The sequence below is a fragment of the Eschscholzia californica genome, unplaced genomic scaffold, assembly GCF_041429995.1.
Source record: "Eschscholzia californica isolate CP2 unplaced genomic scaffold, dmEscCali1.0.p SCAF_3, whole genome shotgun sequence".
Taxonomy (NCBI): Eukaryota; Viridiplantae; Streptophyta; class Magnoliopsida; order Ranunculales; family Papaveraceae; genus Eschscholzia; species Eschscholzia californica.
Genome location: NW_028238420.1, coordinates 47,470,825 through 47,490,408, shown reverse-complemented (window position 1 = coordinate 47,490,408; position 19,584 = coordinate 47,470,825). Strand labels below are relative to the sequence as shown.

Here is a 19,584-nt window from a genome sequence, read left to right as displayed (position 1 = left end):
CTCAGCAAGTTGGGTGAGTAGCCAGTGGACCAAAATTATTGAAGAAGGTATCTGATGCTCCAACTGGCACCAAATTGTCATCCACCACCATTTTTTATTGAGTCACCAGAAAGTCTTCCTTCTGATATATTTTGGTCAAGTGATATTTCATCCACCATCACTGTCATCCGTTTTGAATTTGCAACATGCAATTTGGTAAGGTAAAGCCAAAGGCCCTAAAAAGAAAAATAAAATAAATCGACAAAACCCTTCACAAATTTTAGAAAGGGGATGTTAGTATGTTACATTCCCGCAAAGAAGGGTGAGACCGAGAGAGATGAAGCAGGTGAGAGAGGAATGAAGTAGAAGTGAGAAAGAAAAATGATGTGGAATTAATATTTTAACACTTTCTTTGGATTAATTTCATTATGGCTCCTACCAGTATCTTTGGGACGAAATCGAACTGTTAGAAACTTATGAAGGCCAAAACGACCAGTTCGTCACAAATTGACACCAAAACAACATTTAAACAATAAAACAATGACCAGATTCTCGTAACACAATTTTGTAAACTGTTTTTGAATCGAGACTAATCATTTGTTGTGTGTATGTTTATAATGTTTTTCTTCAGACATATATGTGTATCAAAATTGCTACAACTACAACTAAAAAATACGAAAATGAGTATTAGTACCATTACTCCAATTTTGGTCGCTCATCATGCGAAAAACTAGAAGCCCCATTACTAGCATCATTGGTTTGAAAAATTGATGTAGCCACCCACCGAAAAGTTGATTCTGAACAAAATTCTAAATCAACCATCCACATTGAATGATTAACTTTCCCTTGGTTTTCTTCCTAAATCAAGAGAAAATAAAGGCCACCGATTTAGATTTTTCTACCGAATCGATTTGGATTTTCTTGGGCTCTGGCAGGATTGTTCTACATAAAAAGTGGGTACTCCCAGTCACCATCCAGTCATTCACTCGTTTAAGTCGTTGATTGAACTCCTCCCTCACCGGCGGCGACGCCTCCCCCATCTCTATCTCTCTCTCTCTATCTCTGTGAAAAAAAAGAGAATCTTGGGGTTCTTTAAAATCAGTGAGGGGAGGATAGTGAGGAATGTTTGGAAAATTAATCGTATCAGATAGGGAAAGAAAGGGGAAAGAAACCACCCAAAGATAAAGTATACTAAAGAAATAAGATATTTCAGCTACTGGGTATGTAAGTAAAATTAATCCAAGACAACAAGAACCAACAAAGAAAAAAAAAGAATCCCAAATAAGAAGAACAGGAAAAGAGGGTTTTTTCTTTTCTTACCCTTTTCTCAAGATGGATCCGCTTGTTCTTGATAGTATAATTAATCGATTACTTGATGTTCGTGGCAAACCTGGGAAACAAGTTCAACTCTCAGAATCAGAGATTAAGCAACTTTGTTTGGTCTCTAAAGACATTTTTATGCAGCAACCTAATCTGTTAGAACTTGAAGCTCCCATTAAAATTTGTGGTAATTTTTCAAACTTGTTATTTGTTTTTCTTTTATGGGTATTGACTGAATTAGTTGTTTATAATTGGGTAGTGTCATTTTCTGAGTATGGGTCGAAAACGATTGGTTTCTCTCTCTATTTCTCTGGAAGTCAATTGAATTAGTTTATCTGAAGTGGGTTCTGTTCAATTTCTCAGTTCGATAAAGAAAAAAATTGTTTTTTTGGGTAAGTAGGGGTTTGTGCCCTAGGGTTTTGGTTTGATACTTTGCTTAATTACTTAGTCAATCATAACTTCTCTTCTGTGTGACTTCTTCACAGTCAGTTTGTAGAATTATTAACTTATACTACTTGATGATTAAATAGATTGTCTGAAATGACATGGGGTTAACTTAGAATCTCTATAAAATGGGCAGTGGTTATAGTGCTTATTAGTTTTCTAGGTTATGCCAGTTTCTGAGTTAAAATTTTAATTGTATATAGGGAGTTCATTTCAGTTATGATTAGAGAAGTAATATTGCTGCTCTTTTTTTTGGATTACTACATTTTAGGGTTAAGGATAAGTGTGTCGAATTGTTCAAGGAGCCTGGCTCCTGCTAAATGTTTAGTACCTCTGAATTTCTGCAAAGATTTGTTTTGGAGTTTTTGCTGTTAGTGATTGTTTTTGTAGCTTGTAAGGCGTCTCACAATGATTTAGCTCTTGAGATAGGTTGTCGAACAAGATTACTTGGAAATTAGGTTCGTCATCCAGTTGTCGTTGCTCGATAAGCAAACTTTCAGTTCTATCAATTGCCACTTTTTTTTCTAGGTTTTAAGTTTTTGACTTTTACCTGACTAAATGTTGAATCAGTTTTAGCTGGATAGATCGACATTACAGGTCTTTCCTTCTGATGCTTACATCATGCATGTGCCTGTGAACTATTAAAAAAGTCTCGTGTTAACTGTTTTAACTAGATCAATTACTTAATATGTAGTTATATGAGTGGGGTAAAGAATCTGTGAAAAAGCCCCCCAATTGATTGTATGTGCTCTTGTTGTGTTCTATGCTTTTGATCAAGTAGGATTGGGCCATTATACTACTTTATGTTAATGTGATCGCTTTCATTTGTTAAAGGCCTTTATAGTTAAGTATTTGTGTTTGATATGTGAATTAGCATGTTATGATTTTGAGAATCTTCTTTTGTTATGAAGTAAAGAATCAATTTCCCCTCGTAACAGATAACGGGTTCCACAGAAATTTTGTTATATTCTATATAATGCAATCTATGTTTGAATTGGATCATAAATTGATTTTATGCATGTAGCCCTCTACCCTAATATCATATATTATGTAAAATGCTCACACTTGATGTGTGCATTACTTGGGATTATTAAGTTTCAAAAACCTTATACTTTTGTTCAAAAGTATAACTCAAGCTCATTACCCTTCACTTCACGAAAGTAAATACTTAAATATTCAGATTACAAGACAAATTTGCGAAAGTGTTTGATGTAGGCAAGATAAATGAGTAGAATCAGAAGAGATTTGCACCGAGTACTCAAATTCCAGCTCTGTTAAAAGTACCTTTTTAGTTGATGAAGTGAGGCCAGTAGCTTTTCGACTATTGTAGTTATTATACTCTTATTCTATCTGTCAGTCGTTTATGTGCTAAGTTGGTAATTCTAAATTGTATGTTTTGATGTTTTTAATGACTTCAAACCTTTCTTAGGTATGGTGTATAGTGTGCCAAAGACCTTCTTGAACAAGCATAACAACCTCAAATACCCATTTGTGCCTATATTCGACATTTTAACCTTAGTAATTGCACGATGATTTTTTTCTGGTAACGAATACAAGGCCTATCCGGGCCATGAGGAACACAACAATCCTTTAAAATACGAAGAATATTTTGCGAATGATTAAGATTTTACAAATAGTTCCTCTTACTAGGTTTAAAATCTGCGAGAAACCATTTTGAATAGGTTGTGACACTCCTTACTGTTACTAGAGTTAATCAAAATTTTGTTCTGAGCTTACTGTTTTTTAAGTAAAGCAACTTCTACTTTTCTTCTGTTAAGTTTGCAGTCCAATTTGTATCCAGGATTGAAACTTAGTATTCAATAAGATTTTTTTTCACTTCATTTAAGTATTTAACTGACAATGTACTTTATCTCTCACTCAGGTGACATACACGGTCAGTACTCTGATCTTTTGAGGCTATTCGAATATGGTGGACTACCTCCTAAGTCTAATTACTTATTCTTGGGGGATTATGTTGATAGAGGCAAGCAAAGCCTAGAAACAATATGCCTCCTCCTTGCATATAAAATAAAGTATCCGGAGAACTTTTTCCTCTTAAGGGGCAACCATGAATGTGCATCTATAAACCGCATCTACGGATTTTATGATGAGTGTAAGCGAAGGTTCAACGTTAGGCTATGGAAAATCTTCACAGATTGTTTTAACTGCTTACCCGTGGCTGCTCTCATTGACGAAAAGATTATTTGCATGCACGGAGGTCTTTCTCCTGACTTGCATAATTTGGATCAAATTCGAAAACTTCAACGTCCAACTGATGTACCAGACACTGGTTATCTCTGTGATCTTCTCTGGTCAGATCCTAGTAAAGATGTGCAAGGTTGGGGGATGAATGATAGAGGAGTTTCATACACCTTTGGTGCTGAAACGGTTTCAGAGTTTCTTCAGAAACATGATCTTGATCTTATTTGTCGTGCTCATCAGGTATAAATGTTAATATTAATAGCATTTCCCACATCTGGGCATTAGAATTAGTAAGATAAATAAAATAATGGACAATCCTTCCCTTGCTAGCCGCTTTTCAATGAGAGTTATGTGGCTGTAGTCTTGGGCCTGCCTTGCCTCCAAGTGGTTTTGTTCCTCTATTACCCCAAAAAACTAGATCAGGTGGTGAGGCTTCCCTCGGACTCAGGTTGACCACCTCCGCATCCTACAACCAATCTGCGATAACTCCAACAAGTTAGGCTCGTGGACTTTAACATGGTATTGGAGCTAGTGTTTGAAGGATGAGTCAGGACTTTGTAACCTCTGCATGGAAGGTGAGTGTCGAATGCCTCCGGCCCTGTCGTTGAGGGAGGTATTAGTATTATTTCACAGTGCGTGGGCATTAGAATTTGCGTAATATATAGGTCTTGGACAATCCTTCCTCACAACCTTGTTTCGAAGGAAAATTAGGCCAGGAGAACTTTTACAAATTTCAATGTATATGACTGTAAACCTAAATTGTTTGAGTCTTTGACCACCTAGAACTTATCAAAGCTTTTTTTGTTGGTGCAGGTTGTGGAGGATGGGTACGAGTTCTTTGCTAATCGCCAACTTGTAACAATATTTTCAGCACCTAATTATTGTGGGGAGTTCGATAATGCAGGTGCTATGATGAGTGTGGATGAAACTCTGATGTGTTCTTTCCAGATACTAAAACCTGCAGAAAAGAAACCTAAGTTCTTTGGTAGCACCACTACGACAAAGCCTGGAACTCCACCAGCAGGAATCAAGGTATCTTATCTTGGTTTCTTTTCCTCAAGATAACTGCACCATTTTTCTTTGTTTACTAAATGCTTACACTTTTCCTTTCTCGTGTGCAGACTATCCGAAGTGCAAAAGTATAGAGTTAGACGATGATTGAAAGAGGAGATGTCTCTTTCCAACTGATTTACGGACATCACAGACGTCTCGATACACAAAATGGGTCGAAAATCAATTTCAGCACTAGGGAAAACTAAAATCGGAAACAGCCTATTTGACTGGGAAAAAAATAGGAGTACTTAGTTTGAACATGTTATTAAGTTTAACAAAAGGTTGTTTCATGTAGTATCACTATCTCCCTGAATATTTTGTTCTGCTGTTATATATATCTTGTGCCCATATTTTTCATTGTCTAAATTCTGGTTTTGAATCCTCGAAGTTCTGCTAACAAGACTTGAATCCAAAACCAATTTGAGGTGAAAGTCGGTCTGGCCTGGGTACGGTACCTATGGGTACATAAGGCCTCGGTCTGGGCATTTCCGGGGGCCCAATATATCAAGAACACTAGGGGATTCACACCTGTTCATGGCTTGGCATAATTGAACATATTTTCACAAAGCCCACAATTTGGATTAGAGAGAGTTGAGGAATGTAACAGTATAGAGGAAAAGTGTAGATATATTTACAAAGCCCCAATGAAAATGTACATATTAATGTGAGAGTAAGACAGGAAGACCTTGACTTTTTGAGGGTTATGGTCCTCACTTTGAATCACTGAAACTCTGAAAATTCCTATACAGACATAAATGAAAGGCCCCCCACACATCCCAGTTGAGTACTGGGTATGAAAAGAGACATCGAACCCTTAACCCATTACTTCCTTTTATCCAAATTATTGACTTTGACCCCTATTTTTCCATAGCTGACAAAATAGTTAGATATTTTCTTTTTTACTTTTTTTTTTTGTTGAGAGATATTTTCTTTTGAGTTAATTCCTATATGGCCCCCTACTTTGTGACCAGCTTCCTTTATGGCCCCCTTTTTTTCGTAAATTCAAATATGGCCCCCTTTTTTGATGTAATTGTCCTAACTACCCTTCCTTTAAATCTTTTTTCAAAATTAAAAATAAAAATAAAACTATAATTCCACCTCATTTCCTCTCCACCACACATCTCTCTCCATGTCAACTCTCTCTCTCCACATCACCTCTCTTTCCAACTCACCTCTCTCTCTCTCCAACTCACCCCTCTCTCTCTCCAAGTCACCTTCATCTTCTCCGATTGAAGTCGCCGGCCGGAGATTTTTCCGGCCGGCGACTTCCAAAAAAAAAAAAAAATATTTCTCTCATCTCTCTCTCTCTCTCTCTCTCTCTCTCTCTCTCTCTCTAAAAATCCGGCGAAGGGGGTTTCCCTTCGCCGGAGCCGTGAACAGACCGATCTGGAGAGAGAGGGGTGAGTTCACGGCAGACCTTCGAAGGCCTGGCCGTGAACAGACCTTCGAAGGTCTGTTCGTGAACAGACCAGATCGGTCTGTTCACGGCTCCGGCGAAGGGAAACCCCCTTCGCCGGATTTTTAGAGAGAGAGAGATGAGAGAAATTTTTTTTTTTTTTTTTTTGAAGTCGCCGGCCGGAAATTTTTCCGGCCGGCGACTTCAATCGGAGAAGATGAAGGTGAGTTGGAGAGAGAGAGAGAGGGGTGAGTTGGAGAGAGAGAGAAAGAGGGGTGAGTTGGAGAGAGAGAGGGGGGTGAGTTGGAGAGAGAGAGGTGAGTTGGAAAGAGAGAGAGGGGTGAGGTGGAAATAACTTTTTTTAAATGTTTTAAATTTAGAATTAAGAAGGGTAGTAATGACATTTACTTGAAAATAGGGGGCTATATTTGAATTTACGAAAAAAAGGGGCCATAAAGGAAGCTGGTCACAAAGTAGGGGGCCATATAGGAATTAACTCTTTCTATTTTTACTTTGTAATCCTTCCATGATATCTTTGACCTCTAGGAAATTAATTTTTTTTTTCAGCTTTAAATGACTGTAGCACACAATCTTCAAATGGAGATAATTTTAATTCTAGTATTACAGTATAAATTTGCGCGTGGTGTGGTCTCATTTGTCCTACTGTATTACGTTTACACACTGATGAAAAAGAATCTTGAACTTAAGGACATAGTGGGGTAATCCTAATATTACGTGCTTTCCTCATTTAGTTCTTGTGGTCCTCCCTTCACATCGAAAGACTTAATAGGATGGTGTATGAGGATTTGGACTACAAATGAAGATATCGTTTTCCATTTAAAAATTAGATGTTTCTATTAATAATTGTTTTAGAAGTCAAATACAATTTGAAAATGTATAAAATACAACTCCACTTTTCTTTTAATAAAAGATTAAAAAGGGTTTCCATTTTATTTTAAGGTTTAAAACTTTTAGAAAATAAAAGTAAGATTTATATTTACAATATAAAAACACATAGAAGCTTATAACTCTTTTCAATTGGAATTGTTTATCAATTACAGAGAGTTTCAATTTTAGAGAAAACAATGTCTCCTTTAGGCATTTTCAAAGATGAAACAAAATTCGATTTTGATTTGTTTCATTATTATTTTTTTTAAATTGTTCAGCGTGTCTCGAACCCTTGTTTCATCATTTTCTTTTTCACTTTTGAGTTTCTTCGATAGAAAGTGTAACTGGAAATTTCTAACTGAGCAAAATTTATCGACGTTCTCAACAATTTTAAACACATCTAGGTTACATATACATATGAGAAACAAATTCGAAAAATGTTAAGTGGTAACATATATGTATTTGTAACCGAAATTCCAGAGTTATGAATTTTAACATTTTACAAAAAATCGAAAAATATTTGTCCCTGCCTCTGTAAGCAACTTGGGTTATTTGCTCCTCCTCAATAATTTTTTTTCTTTTGTTTTTCTTTTGAAACTTTTCTTTGTTGTTGGAAGAAGTCTTTGTCAATAATTGGTAAGATTTATTTGTCAATCTATACATTTTTTTATTAGAGATAGGAGATAGAGTAGTTTTACAATCTAATCCTATTCCAAATAGTTATAGTTTGAAACATTGAAAATACTAATACTTAACTAAATGGCATATATAGTTTATTGTTTTATTCAATATAGTTTGTTTGTCAACCACGAAATAATATATTGTTTAAGTGGTGTATTCATGACATGTTAGATTCTCAACATCTCAAATGTAGATACAACAAGCATGTAAACAAGTCATATCCACCTATCATGTCTTGAATTATTTAAATTTAGCATGTCTAGTATTTTTTGTGTTAGACATGTTAAAATATCCATGTATCATGTATGTATAACTAGAAGAGAATAACATTTTATTGGCCAATAAGGGTCGTCGTTATCTTTACCAAAAATTGCTTTCATTATCGTGACTCATGAGTGATTGAAGGCTTGTCCAACATCTTAAAACAGACAAAAATCATCTAAGCTATTTTCATGAGGTGATTTTTGATGATCATAAAATTTTGAAAATAAGATAAATTTTCAAAGATTGCTCTATACTAGTCACTTCACTTGACCTTTGAAAATCAATGAATGTAGGCTCACAAGCAACAAAATGTTTCTTAATGCACAATACAATGTTATATTAATACTATGGTTGAGTACGACATAAAATTTTTGAATGTCTCATCTAACTCTCTTAAAAAAAAAAATTCAAATAACCTAAAATGCCTGAGAGAGATAGTTTCAGAAGATGTATAACATATATGTAATTATATATAATGCACAGCTAAATCACCAAACCTAGCAGTAACTATTTCTAAAGATTAATTAATTAAATCATCTCATAATTTAGCAATAAATTGAATTGTGATATTAGTCAGCCTCTCACCTTTCTAATAAGCCTCTTGCTATTTTATATAGAAACTAGGGTATATCCCGCGCCTTAGGGCACGAACAGTTGTATCAATCAAATGTTACGAAATTTATTGTTATATTTTAGGTGGACAATATATGGACAAACATATTTCTTCTGTGGACAAATATATTGGGTTGAAATATAACTAATTTTAAAGAGGACAATTTATTTCTTGTAAATTTCTTCCACATAATTCACAGATGCTTTCTCCACCCAACAACCATCTCCTTGATGGTATTTCTCTTGATGAATCAGGACTGCCTAACAACAGAAACCCTAATTATCTTATATATTTGTTCCTATAATTTGATGAATCAAAAATCTATTAAAACCCTACTAAGAATAATAACTCATTCTTCATCCGTTCATCTTATTGTTTTGCTTCTTTTATAGTTTTCTGCCTAGTAAACCAGTGGAGGAACAAATCATGATATAATGTAGAGAGACAAACTACACTTCCACAAATTAATCGGTTTTCTTATCGTAAGTAAATATGTTTGATTTGATTTTCAAACCCCATATACCAAGTAAATAGGAAGAAGACATCCCAAAATATCTAAATCCTTATATCCCCACCAAGTTGTTTCACATAAACAGATAGGAGAAGGAATAGGTAATCTAATAGACATGAATGATGTTCTACAAAGGGTTTTTGTTCCTCGCACTCATGGTGATGATGGCGGTAAAGGCTAGGAAGTATAGAGAGAGAGAAAGAAATTTGGTTGTCCACTTAAATTAATATATTATATTTACACCCACCAAAAAGTTTTGTCCGCGTAACTAATTTGGTTGTCCACGTATTGGCAACCATATTTTATTGAGAGAGAGAGATTTTTATTAGTTACTAGGGTATATCCCGTGCCCTAGGGCACGGACACTTGAGAGAGAGATTTTAATTAGTTATTATTTTATTGAGAGAAAGATTTTTATTAGTTATTATTTTTTTGTTTATTTTCTCTTAAATTAGTTATTATTTTATTGAGAGAGATTTTAATTTCTTCTTTTAATCCTTGAAATTTATTTTGTTTCTTTTTTTCTTAAATTAGAATTTTTATTTTTAAGAAGGAAATGATTATTGTTTTTTAAATAGGTAACTTTATTTCTACGAAGGACTATATTTTAAATTTTGAGAAGGGCTTCTGAACAATATCCTTTATTAAAAAAGGATGTTTGTCCCAGTCATCGTTTTCCCTTCTGTTTTATATAATAGATTATTTTTTTGTTTCTTTTCTCTTAAATTAATTATTATTTTATTGAGAGAGAGAGAGGGATTTTAATTTCTTTTTTTAACCTTTGAAATTTATTTTGTTTTTTTCTTAAATTAGTTATTTTATTTTTAAGAAAGAAAAAATTATTGTTTTTTAAATAGGTAACTTTATTTCTACGAAGGACTATATTTTAAATTTTGAGAAGGGCTTCTAGACAATATCCTTTATTAAAAAAGGATGTTTGTCCCAGTCATCGTTTTCCCTTCTGTTTTATATAATAGATTGAGTGTTGGCCGGATAGACACACCGACCCAATGTCGATACAGGTTAGTGTGCCTACACGATTGACAGAAAAATGGTTTAATGTCATAAGATAGTATAGACTTATAGATTTTTTTTTTCTGATGAGAGAACTTATAGATAGTTGAGGTTCAATTTTATTAATATTTTGATTTTTCATTTACATGAGAAACGTTAGAGGTACATCATGGTAGTCAACAATTATTATTATATTCCTTATTACTTTAATAAAAACAAAATTTGCTCTTTTTTTCGACAAACTGAAACAAGAAAAAGATGAAAAATCTCCCGAAGATAGGAGCAATTTATAAAATGACAATCACAAAATCGAATCACGACAAGTCACATGGATTCCTACTCAAAGTCTGTCTAGCTTTTCTGTTTCCCTATCATTACTTTTACGTTTAATCTTCAAATATATTTATTGATGTCTCATTATTTGTCCACACCTAATTGGATATTTTGTTTTTTTTTTTTTGATGAAGAGAAATACCATTAAAAAAGAGCGTCAATTACAGACCAACTAAACATCATAAATAAAAAGGGAACATCATTCCAAATTTTCTTTTGACAATATGTACGACCCCATTTAGCTAAAGCATCTGCACGAGTATTGCAATTTCTAGACACATGAGAGAAGATTATTCCTGAGAATTTGTCCTTGATGTCTTTAATCTGTTGGATATTTTGTTGCTCTATTGATAGGTAGCTATCTTCAATCCATATACAAATATAAAGATATTTACACGTAATGTTAGGGGAAAAAAATAAGTAGACTTTGGTAGAAATTTTATGTGGAATATCGTGATTCGCGATTCAATAGATCAGAATTATTAGAAGCACGAAACACATCAAGCGACAAAGAAATTATATTCTGAATCTGTCTATTTCTTCTTGTACTCTCGCAAAACTTTAAACATAAGAAATGTTGAATACGAATGAAATGAAAACATATCCTCAAAAAATTTCGCTTTTATATTGAGTTAATATCAAAGTTCAACATTACATCTGTGGTAACCAAGTTAGTAATTACTCCATATATACAAAGATCCGTTAACATAGTTTGCAAAATTAATAATTAATTGTTGATATATACTGATAATTTTACGAAATTAACTGATGAAAGACAAATGGCATCCACACAAATATTTTTTTTCTTTTTAATAATTAGGTTCATGAACAACGAGCGGAATTTCCGTTCCTATGTCTCCAACTACTATCAAATTAATAATAATAATAATAATAATAAAACGAAATTATGAAAACTCTGTAATTGTCATTATCATCTCTAATCAAGTAATCAAGAAGCGAAGATGCTCTTTTTAATATTAAGCTTCTAGTAAGTAGCATTTTATCCACAAAGCATAACTAATTTTTTTGTGAGACATATTTTCAATAATTTGTTAATATTTTAATCCAAAACTATATATTGGTCTAATAAAAAAAATCAAAGAAAGTCACTTTTCCGACTAGTCCAATTTCAATTTTTTTGAAATAATTTCCAACTTTGTCAACCTTTTAAAGAATTGCTTATTCGTCCCCACCATGGATTGGGTTTGCCGAAATTTGACTTTCTTGCCGAAAAGTTAGAATTCCATAAAAAAAACTTGTATGATAATGAAATATTTTTTTCTAGTTTTTCTTCTTTTGTTATTTTAGACCAAAGGAATCTAGAGTTTCACACCTTTATATTTCAAATTCAAGTTCAACTTTAGAGTTCGTATGATGTGCCCACGTACGATATTTGTGTTAGCTCGACGCTGTAAATTTTTAAATATATTGATATTTTTGTTTTTAATATCCTCTCTCTGGTTATTCTCTTTATTCCTATTGTTACATTTGTATTTTCTCTTAATAAAACAAAATAGTTGTCACTTTGGTTGAATAAGCAGTATAAGATGAGTAAGACAATTGACTTATCATCTGTAATTTAATATCGAAAAATGAAATATACATGACATATGAAGTGTGAAAAATTCAACATCTAAAATTTTCTCGCCTTAAATAAGAAAAATATAAGGAATGTTCATGTTAACGTGTGCATCATGACAAATATTATTAAGGTTAAGATCTACTAATTAAACAATTTTGGTGAAATAAGAAAGGGTTATTTCCCTAATGGCCCCCAACTTTGTGACCAGCTTCCTGCCTAGCCCCCTACTTTACGAGAAATGCTCATATGGCTCCTTCCCGTTATAACACCGTTACTCTCTCTCTTCCATTTCTTTTCTCTCTCTTCCACCTCGTTAAAACCTGCCAACTCATCATCTTCTCCGGGAAAGTCGCCGGCCGACCAATTTTCCGGCCGACGACTTTTAAACCTTTTAAAAAAAAAATTTTTTTTTTTTTATTTTAGGTTTAAAGGTCGCCGGCCGGAAAATTGGTCGGCCGGCGACCTTCCCGGAGAAGATGATGAGTTGGCAGGTTTTAACGAGGTGGCAGAGAGAGAAAACATGTTGGAGGAGAGAGAAAAGAAATGGAAGAGAGAGAGTAATGGTGTTATAACGGGAGGGGGCCATATGGACATTTCTCGTAAAGTAGGGGGCTAGGCAGGAAGCTGGTCACAAAGTTGGGGGCCATTAGGGAAATAACCTAATAAGAAATTTACATCTTCTCTTATTTTGTTTTTGTAGAAGAATAAGAACTTCATGGCAAAGATCTAAAAAAATCAACTTAGTCCGGAAATATCTAAGGTTATCAACACGTATAGGGGTGAGCAAAAACCGAACCAATTGGCCGAACCAAACCAAGTCGAACCGCACCGACCGATTTTTGGGCCGAACCGATCACCGTTCGACTCGGTTCGGCCGAAAAACCGAACAATCCAAATTCGGCTTGGTTTGGCCTCGACTTGAGTTTCTAGAAACCGCCCAAACCGAACCGACCGAACCCTAAGGAAAAATGAAATAATAATTTTGTAAAGTTAGAAAGTGCTAAACTAAAAAGTAAAAAAATTAGAAAACCCCTAATCGAATCTTCCATACTACTATCCGTCCTCCTCCCTAGTTGTTGTTGTCGGCTTCATCAACCACCTATTCAACTTGATTGAAAGGTTTTAAAGGTAAGTCTTCACTGATTTTCTATTTACCACAACCTATTCTTAGTTAATAACTTAAAATTATAGATTTGTATTCGTACTTCTATTTATTTATTTATTTATTTTGTAATCTTGGAAAAGTACGATGAATTTTTAATTTTTATTTTTAGCATATGTAATGGTGGAAAAGTATGATGAGTTCTTAAATTTTATTTTCGATGTATGCAATGAAATGAATGACATTAGTTTACAATTTTCTCTACATTGTGATCGGTTAAACCGATCAATCGAACTCAACCGAGCCGAACCAAACCGAGTCGAACCATGTCGGCCGGCCGAATGATCGGCTCGACTTTGGCCGACGATTTAGTCAAACCGTGACTTATTGGTTCGGCTTCGGCTCGAGCCAAAACCGAAAAAAACCGACCGTTGCTCACCCCTAAACACGTAATTATGAATTTATAAACTTTTGTTAGGGATTATTTGACTTAACTAACTTAGAATACTAGAGAAGTAATTTCGTTTTGGCTTGAAATATGTTGTGTTTTCAATGTGGAAGGAAACTCAATCAGTCGCACAAGTCAAAGTCAAAGTCAAGTCAAGCCTTATGTCCCGAGTCTAGGTATGACATTTACTGCTCAAGTTGTAAGTAGGGTTGGATTCAATTGGATGTGTCTTGTGACACCAACCTTATAATTGATAAACCATGGTTATTGACTATTGGTTTTTTCTACTTTTTTTTTTTTTTTTTTTTTTTTTTTTTTTTTTTTTTTTTTTTTTTTTTTTTTTTGTTGAAAGGTTTTTTCTACTTTATTTGACAAAATTTCCAAATTATCTGTTAATACATCAGGTCTTATGCATCTGAAAATTATAAAATATTTTCAGTACAGTAAGGCTAGTTCAATTCTTCCGCATTTGCTTAGTTATTTATTGAATGTATTTAAGACAGTCGTACAAGTCTCTATGAAATAACAGTAATTGTAATGAATAAACTTTCCTACAAAAAAATGACCAAAACGAAACCTAGATACTTAAAAGAAAAATATGTATGCTACTCAACTAGATATGGTAGCTTTCAAAAAAACAACAACTAGATATAGTCTTCTAAGTGGAATTTGTGTTCGTAATCTTTGTTTACTCAATCAAATTCTTGATTATAGACGAGCTTGATCGGAGATTAATTATGGTATTTTTCTATATTGTACATGAAAATGGGTAGTTTTAAACCTTATGAACAGAATGAGCTAATCTAGTTTTAACTTTTAAGGGTTTAAAAGTCAAATACTAGTTAAATACCAAAAGTTCAAGCATCCAAAGTTATAGTCATCTAAACTCTATTCTCCACTTGATTTTCTACTCTATTCATTTGAATCATAGCCAAAACTAAAAACTAGTTGCACTGACAATAAGATGACTAATCAAATAGAAAGTCAAATGAAAGATCACTCAAAGAGTTATTTATTACTACTTTATTAGTTTTTTTATTTTTAAATAAAAAGTCTGGCAATATTGATTCCTTATTTATCCAAAGTCAATATTTGGATACTTGCAAGTGGGGAAGCTTAAACACAATTCACTCCTTTACTTATTTTATTTGTTTCCTTTTGGGGCTCTTATAAGATGGGTGATACAACTAATTTTAGCTGTTTACATATGTATATTGAAAATAATCACATTGTTCCAAATTGAGATTGATATTTGTATAATGTCAAACTTGCTAATTCTATATGTCAATCATTTATTTCTTATTCACATTAACCACAAATGCAATTTACAGATATCTTCAATATAATAAATAATATTATCAGAATTTTGTATATCAAATAATCTTTTTTTTTGTTATATCAAATAATCTTAGCCCATTAAAAGTATATTTATGGATGCAAAATTTTGGGTGAAATTTTGTTCTTTTTTTGGGTTCCCCGAACTGGCCCCTTGACCACCAATCTCCTGGTTGGCAGGGGTGCCAAAATGCCACTTCATGGGCGACCCATAAAAAAATCAGATATGTCTTTCTGACCAAGGGGTTCCTCTCCTTTCGCGGAATAGATAGAAGAGATAGAAAGGAGGGGAGGAGAAGAAATGATATAAGATTTTTCCACCCGAAAAATATTTACCCTGATTTTTTTTTACGCAACATTAATATTCACCTAATTATCAATCGTAAACAATATTGTGCAACAACTACTCTATCATGTGTACCATACATGCAACAAAAATACATGTCTACATATGATATGGTCGATAATTCGAGGCATGATCAAACTATAGGTTTTATTTACAAAAAGCTTTATACATGTAGAAACACACAAAGACTCTAAGTTGTTATTATCTATTTTTGGTGTAAGCTTATTTAGAGAAGCATATACAACTAGCAACCTCAAAGGAATGAACAAGAAATTTAAGATAAAGAAAAAGAGTGTAAAAAAGAAAACAAAAATTAGTTGGAGAAATGAGAGGAAGGAAGAAAGAAGAGAGAGAGCCATAGGAAAGGGTAGTTTGACTGTAATAGAAAAAAGTAGGCTGGCTTAGGTGGGTATATTCCTTATAAAGATACCCATACCCCATTTTCAATAGACTTTTTACAATTTTCCCCCTTACTTATGAATCTTCCCTTTAAATATCCACACCACCATCTTCCACTTCTCCTCATCTCATGAACTCCACCACCACCACCACCACCACCAACCCATTACTTCATTCACAAGAAGAAGAAGAAAAGGTAGAGTCTTTACTCAAACAATTACTTCTCTCTCCCTCTCTCTAGAACCCTAAAATTCTGTTTCTCTTTCTCTATCTAAAAAACCCTTTAGCTTCCTTAATCAATTTTATTATTAATAAATAGTACTAATGTTTGTGTTTTCATTATAATAGGTTGTGTAGAATCATTCATCAAGCTTCTGAAGATTAGTTTTTTCCCATTTTAAAGAACAAAGGTAATAACCCTCCACCCCCATTTTCTCTCTCTGTTTTTCTTTCTGTTCTTGCTTTTGCTGCTTGAGCTAAATCATTTTGATTATATTACTTCTATTTTTGTATATACTTCAAGACCCCATAATATTCAAATTCAGACAATGATCAATAGCCAGACGTCATTAAATTACTAGGGTTTAATATGACATTTTGTACTATCACTTTGACTTTTTCATCATATATTTCCAAAATTTATTAGCTTTTTGGTTCAGTTAGTTCAGACTTCAGATTCTTCCTGTTTGATCAAGAAACCCTTAAAAATCAAGTTTTTTTGCTTACCCATTTCTACCCAAATCTCATCTAAACTAGAATTCCCAACTTCCCCAGGAAGTTTCCTTGTCCCCTGTTTTTTGGGTTTCCTTCCAATCAAGATTTAGCTGTTTCTAGGGTTTGTTTGATAAAATTTCTAGATTTCTCTTTATACCTTTTTATATACTTTTTTGAGAGGGGTTTTTTTTCTTGTTTTCTTCTACTTTTTCCAGAACTCACGGAAATTCTTTTCTCTTTTTAAAGTAGATCTTCACTTTTACTTTCCCCTGTATTCTTTTCATTTTAAGGTTTTCTTCTCTCTCTTACCCACAATCTTCATCATCTTCTTCTTCCTAATTTTTCGATCAAACAGAGTAAATCTCACTGGAATCTGATCAGATCCGATCAGAAAATTCTCCTCAATAATTGGGATTTCATTGACCAACTAGTCTTTACGTGGGTCATACTAATATTTTGACCTCTAATGTCTCAATTTGTCATTTAGTTGACCAGTCAACTTCATTATCATCATATAAGTCAAGTTTGTTTTTTTCCTTAATCACCTCATTGTGGGACCTTCTTAGAACCAATTTGTTTGGGTTCTATGTTTTATATATATTCTTGACCTAGAATGAGAACCACCAAGTTTATGCTTCAATAATTGGGATCTAACCTTTTTTTTTTTTTTTTGTTGAGAAAAATTGGGATCTAACCTAGCTTGCCAATGGTTGAAAAATAGGAAATTTTGGGTTAAGGGTTTATTCTATGTATAGTATAAAAAAAGGTGAAAAATATCTTTACTAACAACTATGTGGTTAAATAAAGAATTCTTTCGAAAATAGTAACTATCTTTAGTTCTTTTCTGAATTCAATTATAATTTTTTCGTAAGCGATGGACGGGTTCTTTTTTGTTGGGTTTCATGAAATTCGGGTCCAGGCCCTGACCATAATTATTTTTTTCGCAAACAGTAAGATTTGAATTCTGATCTTTCTAGCAGAGAGATACTTATAGTATATGTTAGTATGTTACCATTAGGTTGGGAATTGGGTTTTGATTTCTTGTTTTCTTATAGAAATTCTTAGACAAGTTGTTCAATTCTAAGACTTCCTTCAAATCTTGCAGGATATTGTTTTACCCATAGTGAGTAGCCATGGGTAGAGAACAACTAGAAGTGCTAAGTGCACTTGATGTTGCAAAAACACAACTGTACCATTTCACAGCAATAGTTATAGCTGGTATGGGATTCTTTACCGACGCTTACGATCTTTTCTGCATCTCCCTCGTCACTAAATTACTCGGTCGTATTTACTACCACGTCAATGGTTCCAAGACTCCTGGAAGTCTACCACCTGGTGTAGCAATGTCTGTTAATGGTGTTGCTCTAATTGGTACTCTAACTGGTCAGCTTTTCTTCGGTTGGCTCGGTGATAAAATGGGTCGAAAAAAAGTCTATGGGATGACTCTTATGATCATGGTTATTTGTTCTGTAGCTTCTGGTTTATCTTTTGGACATAGTCCAAAATCAACAATGGCTACTCTTTGTTTCTTTCGATTTTGGCTTGGTTTTGGTATTGGTGGTGATTACCCACTTTCTGCAACTATCATGTCTGAATATGCAAACAAGAAAACTCGAGGTGCTTTTATAGCTGCAGTTTTCGCTATGCAAGGTTTCGGAATTTTAGCTGGTGGAATGGTTGGAATTATCATTTCCGCCGCTTTTAAAGCTAAATTCAATGCACCAACTTATGAACAAGACCCGATCGGTTCAACTGTTCCTGAAGCAGATTATGTTTGGCGACTCATACTAATGTTTGGGGCACTTCCTGCTGCTTTAACCTATTATTGGCGTATGAAAATGCCCGAAACTGCTCGTTATACAGCACTAGTAGCCAAGAATGCTAAACAAGCAGCTGCCGATATGTCGAAAGTGTTACAAGTCGAAATTCACGAAGAACAAGAAATGGTCGAGAAAATCACTGGAGAAGAGAGAAACTCATTCGGTTTGTTTTCTAAAGCTTTTATGAAAAGACATGGACTTCATTTACTTGGAACAACTAGTACTTGGTTCTTACTTGACATAGCTTTTTACAGTCAGAATTTGTTCCAAAAAGATGTTTTTAGTGCAATTGGTTGGATTCCAGCAGCAAAAACCATGAATGCAACCGAAGAAGTTTATCGAATTGCAAGAGCACAAACCCTAATTGCTTTATGTAGTACTGTTCCTGGGTACTGGTTCACAGTATTTTTTATCGATAAAATCGGGAGATTTGCTATTCAATTAATGGGTTTCTTCTTCATGACAGTTTTCATGTTTGCTTTGGCAATCCCATATCACCATTGGACTTTGAAGGAAAACAGGATAGGGTTTGTCGTCATGTATGCATTAACTTTCTTCTTCGCAAACTTTGGGCCAAACAGTACTACTTTCGTTGTTCCAGCTGAGATATTCCCTGCTAGATTAAGATCGACTTGTCATGGGATTTCGGCTGCTGCTGGAAAAGCTGGTGCCATTATTGGTGCATTTGGGTTCTTATATGCAGCTCAAAATCAAGATAAGAGTAAGACAGATGCTGGATATCCTGCAGGAATTGGAGTGAAAAATTCACTTATAATGCTTGGCGTTGTTAACTTTTTAGGAATGGTATTTACGTTTTTGGTGCCTGAATCTAATGGAAAATCACTAGAAGAAATGTCGGGTGAGAACGAAGACGATGGAGACGAAATGGGTGTTCGATCAGTACCTCAAGAGAATCAAGCTGGTTACAATAGCAGGACAGTTCCTGTTTAAATTGAAGTTGAAGTAGGGTTTCTTATGATCAAGTCCAAAGTATATAAATCTATGTGTAGTTAAGAGATTTTCTTCTTTTTAGTGTTGTTGCTGCGATCTTTTATTTTAAATTTGTGTTTTCTGTTTGGGTTTTAATGTTTAAATTTCACTTAATTATAAGAGGAATATAAAACTTTCATGTTATGTTTC

The 19,584-nt window shown here is 33.9% G+C and overlaps 1 protein-coding gene and 1 pseudogene across 2 annotated transcripts; both read left to right on the top strand.

Moving 5' to 3' along the window:
* Positions 1-581: 581 nt before the first annotated feature.
* Positions 582-5,348, top strand: LOC147551034 (serine/threonine-protein phosphatase PP1-like). The gene is made up of 4 exons (XM_086669411.1): positions 582-1,486; positions 3,626-4,185; positions 4,759-4,977; positions 5,067-5,348. Exons 1-4 carry the CDS (start codon positions 1,312-1,314, stop codon positions 5,088-5,090), a joined length of 978 nt encoding a protein of 325 aa, XP_086525537.1. The 5' UTR covers positions 582-1,311; the 3' UTR covers positions 5,091-5,348.
* A 10,083-nt stretch (positions 5,349-15,431) lies between these two features.
* Positions 15,432-19,584, top strand: LOC147551033 (inorganic phosphate transporter 1-4 pseudogene; annotated as a pseudogene). The gene is made up of 3 exons (XR_015237819.1): positions 15,432-16,106; positions 16,259-16,320; positions 17,730-19,584. The product of XR_015237819.1 is annotated as an inorganic phosphate transporter 1-4 pseudogene (transcript).

Excerpts from the sequence above, each read along its gene's own strand:
- LOC147551034 (XM_086669411.1), top strand. The coding sequence starts at position 1,312 with ATGGATCCGCTTGTTCTTGATAGTATAATTAATCGATTACTTGATGTT. Across the intron at positions 1,487-3,625 it reads AGCTCCCATTAAAATTTGTG|GTGACATACACGGTCAGTAC; the intron begins GTAATTTTTCAA and ends TCTCTCACTCAG. Across the intron at positions 4,186-4,758 it reads TTATTTGTCGTGCTCATCAG|GTTGTGGAGGATGGGTACGA; the intron begins GTATAAATGTTA and ends TTGTTGGTGCAG.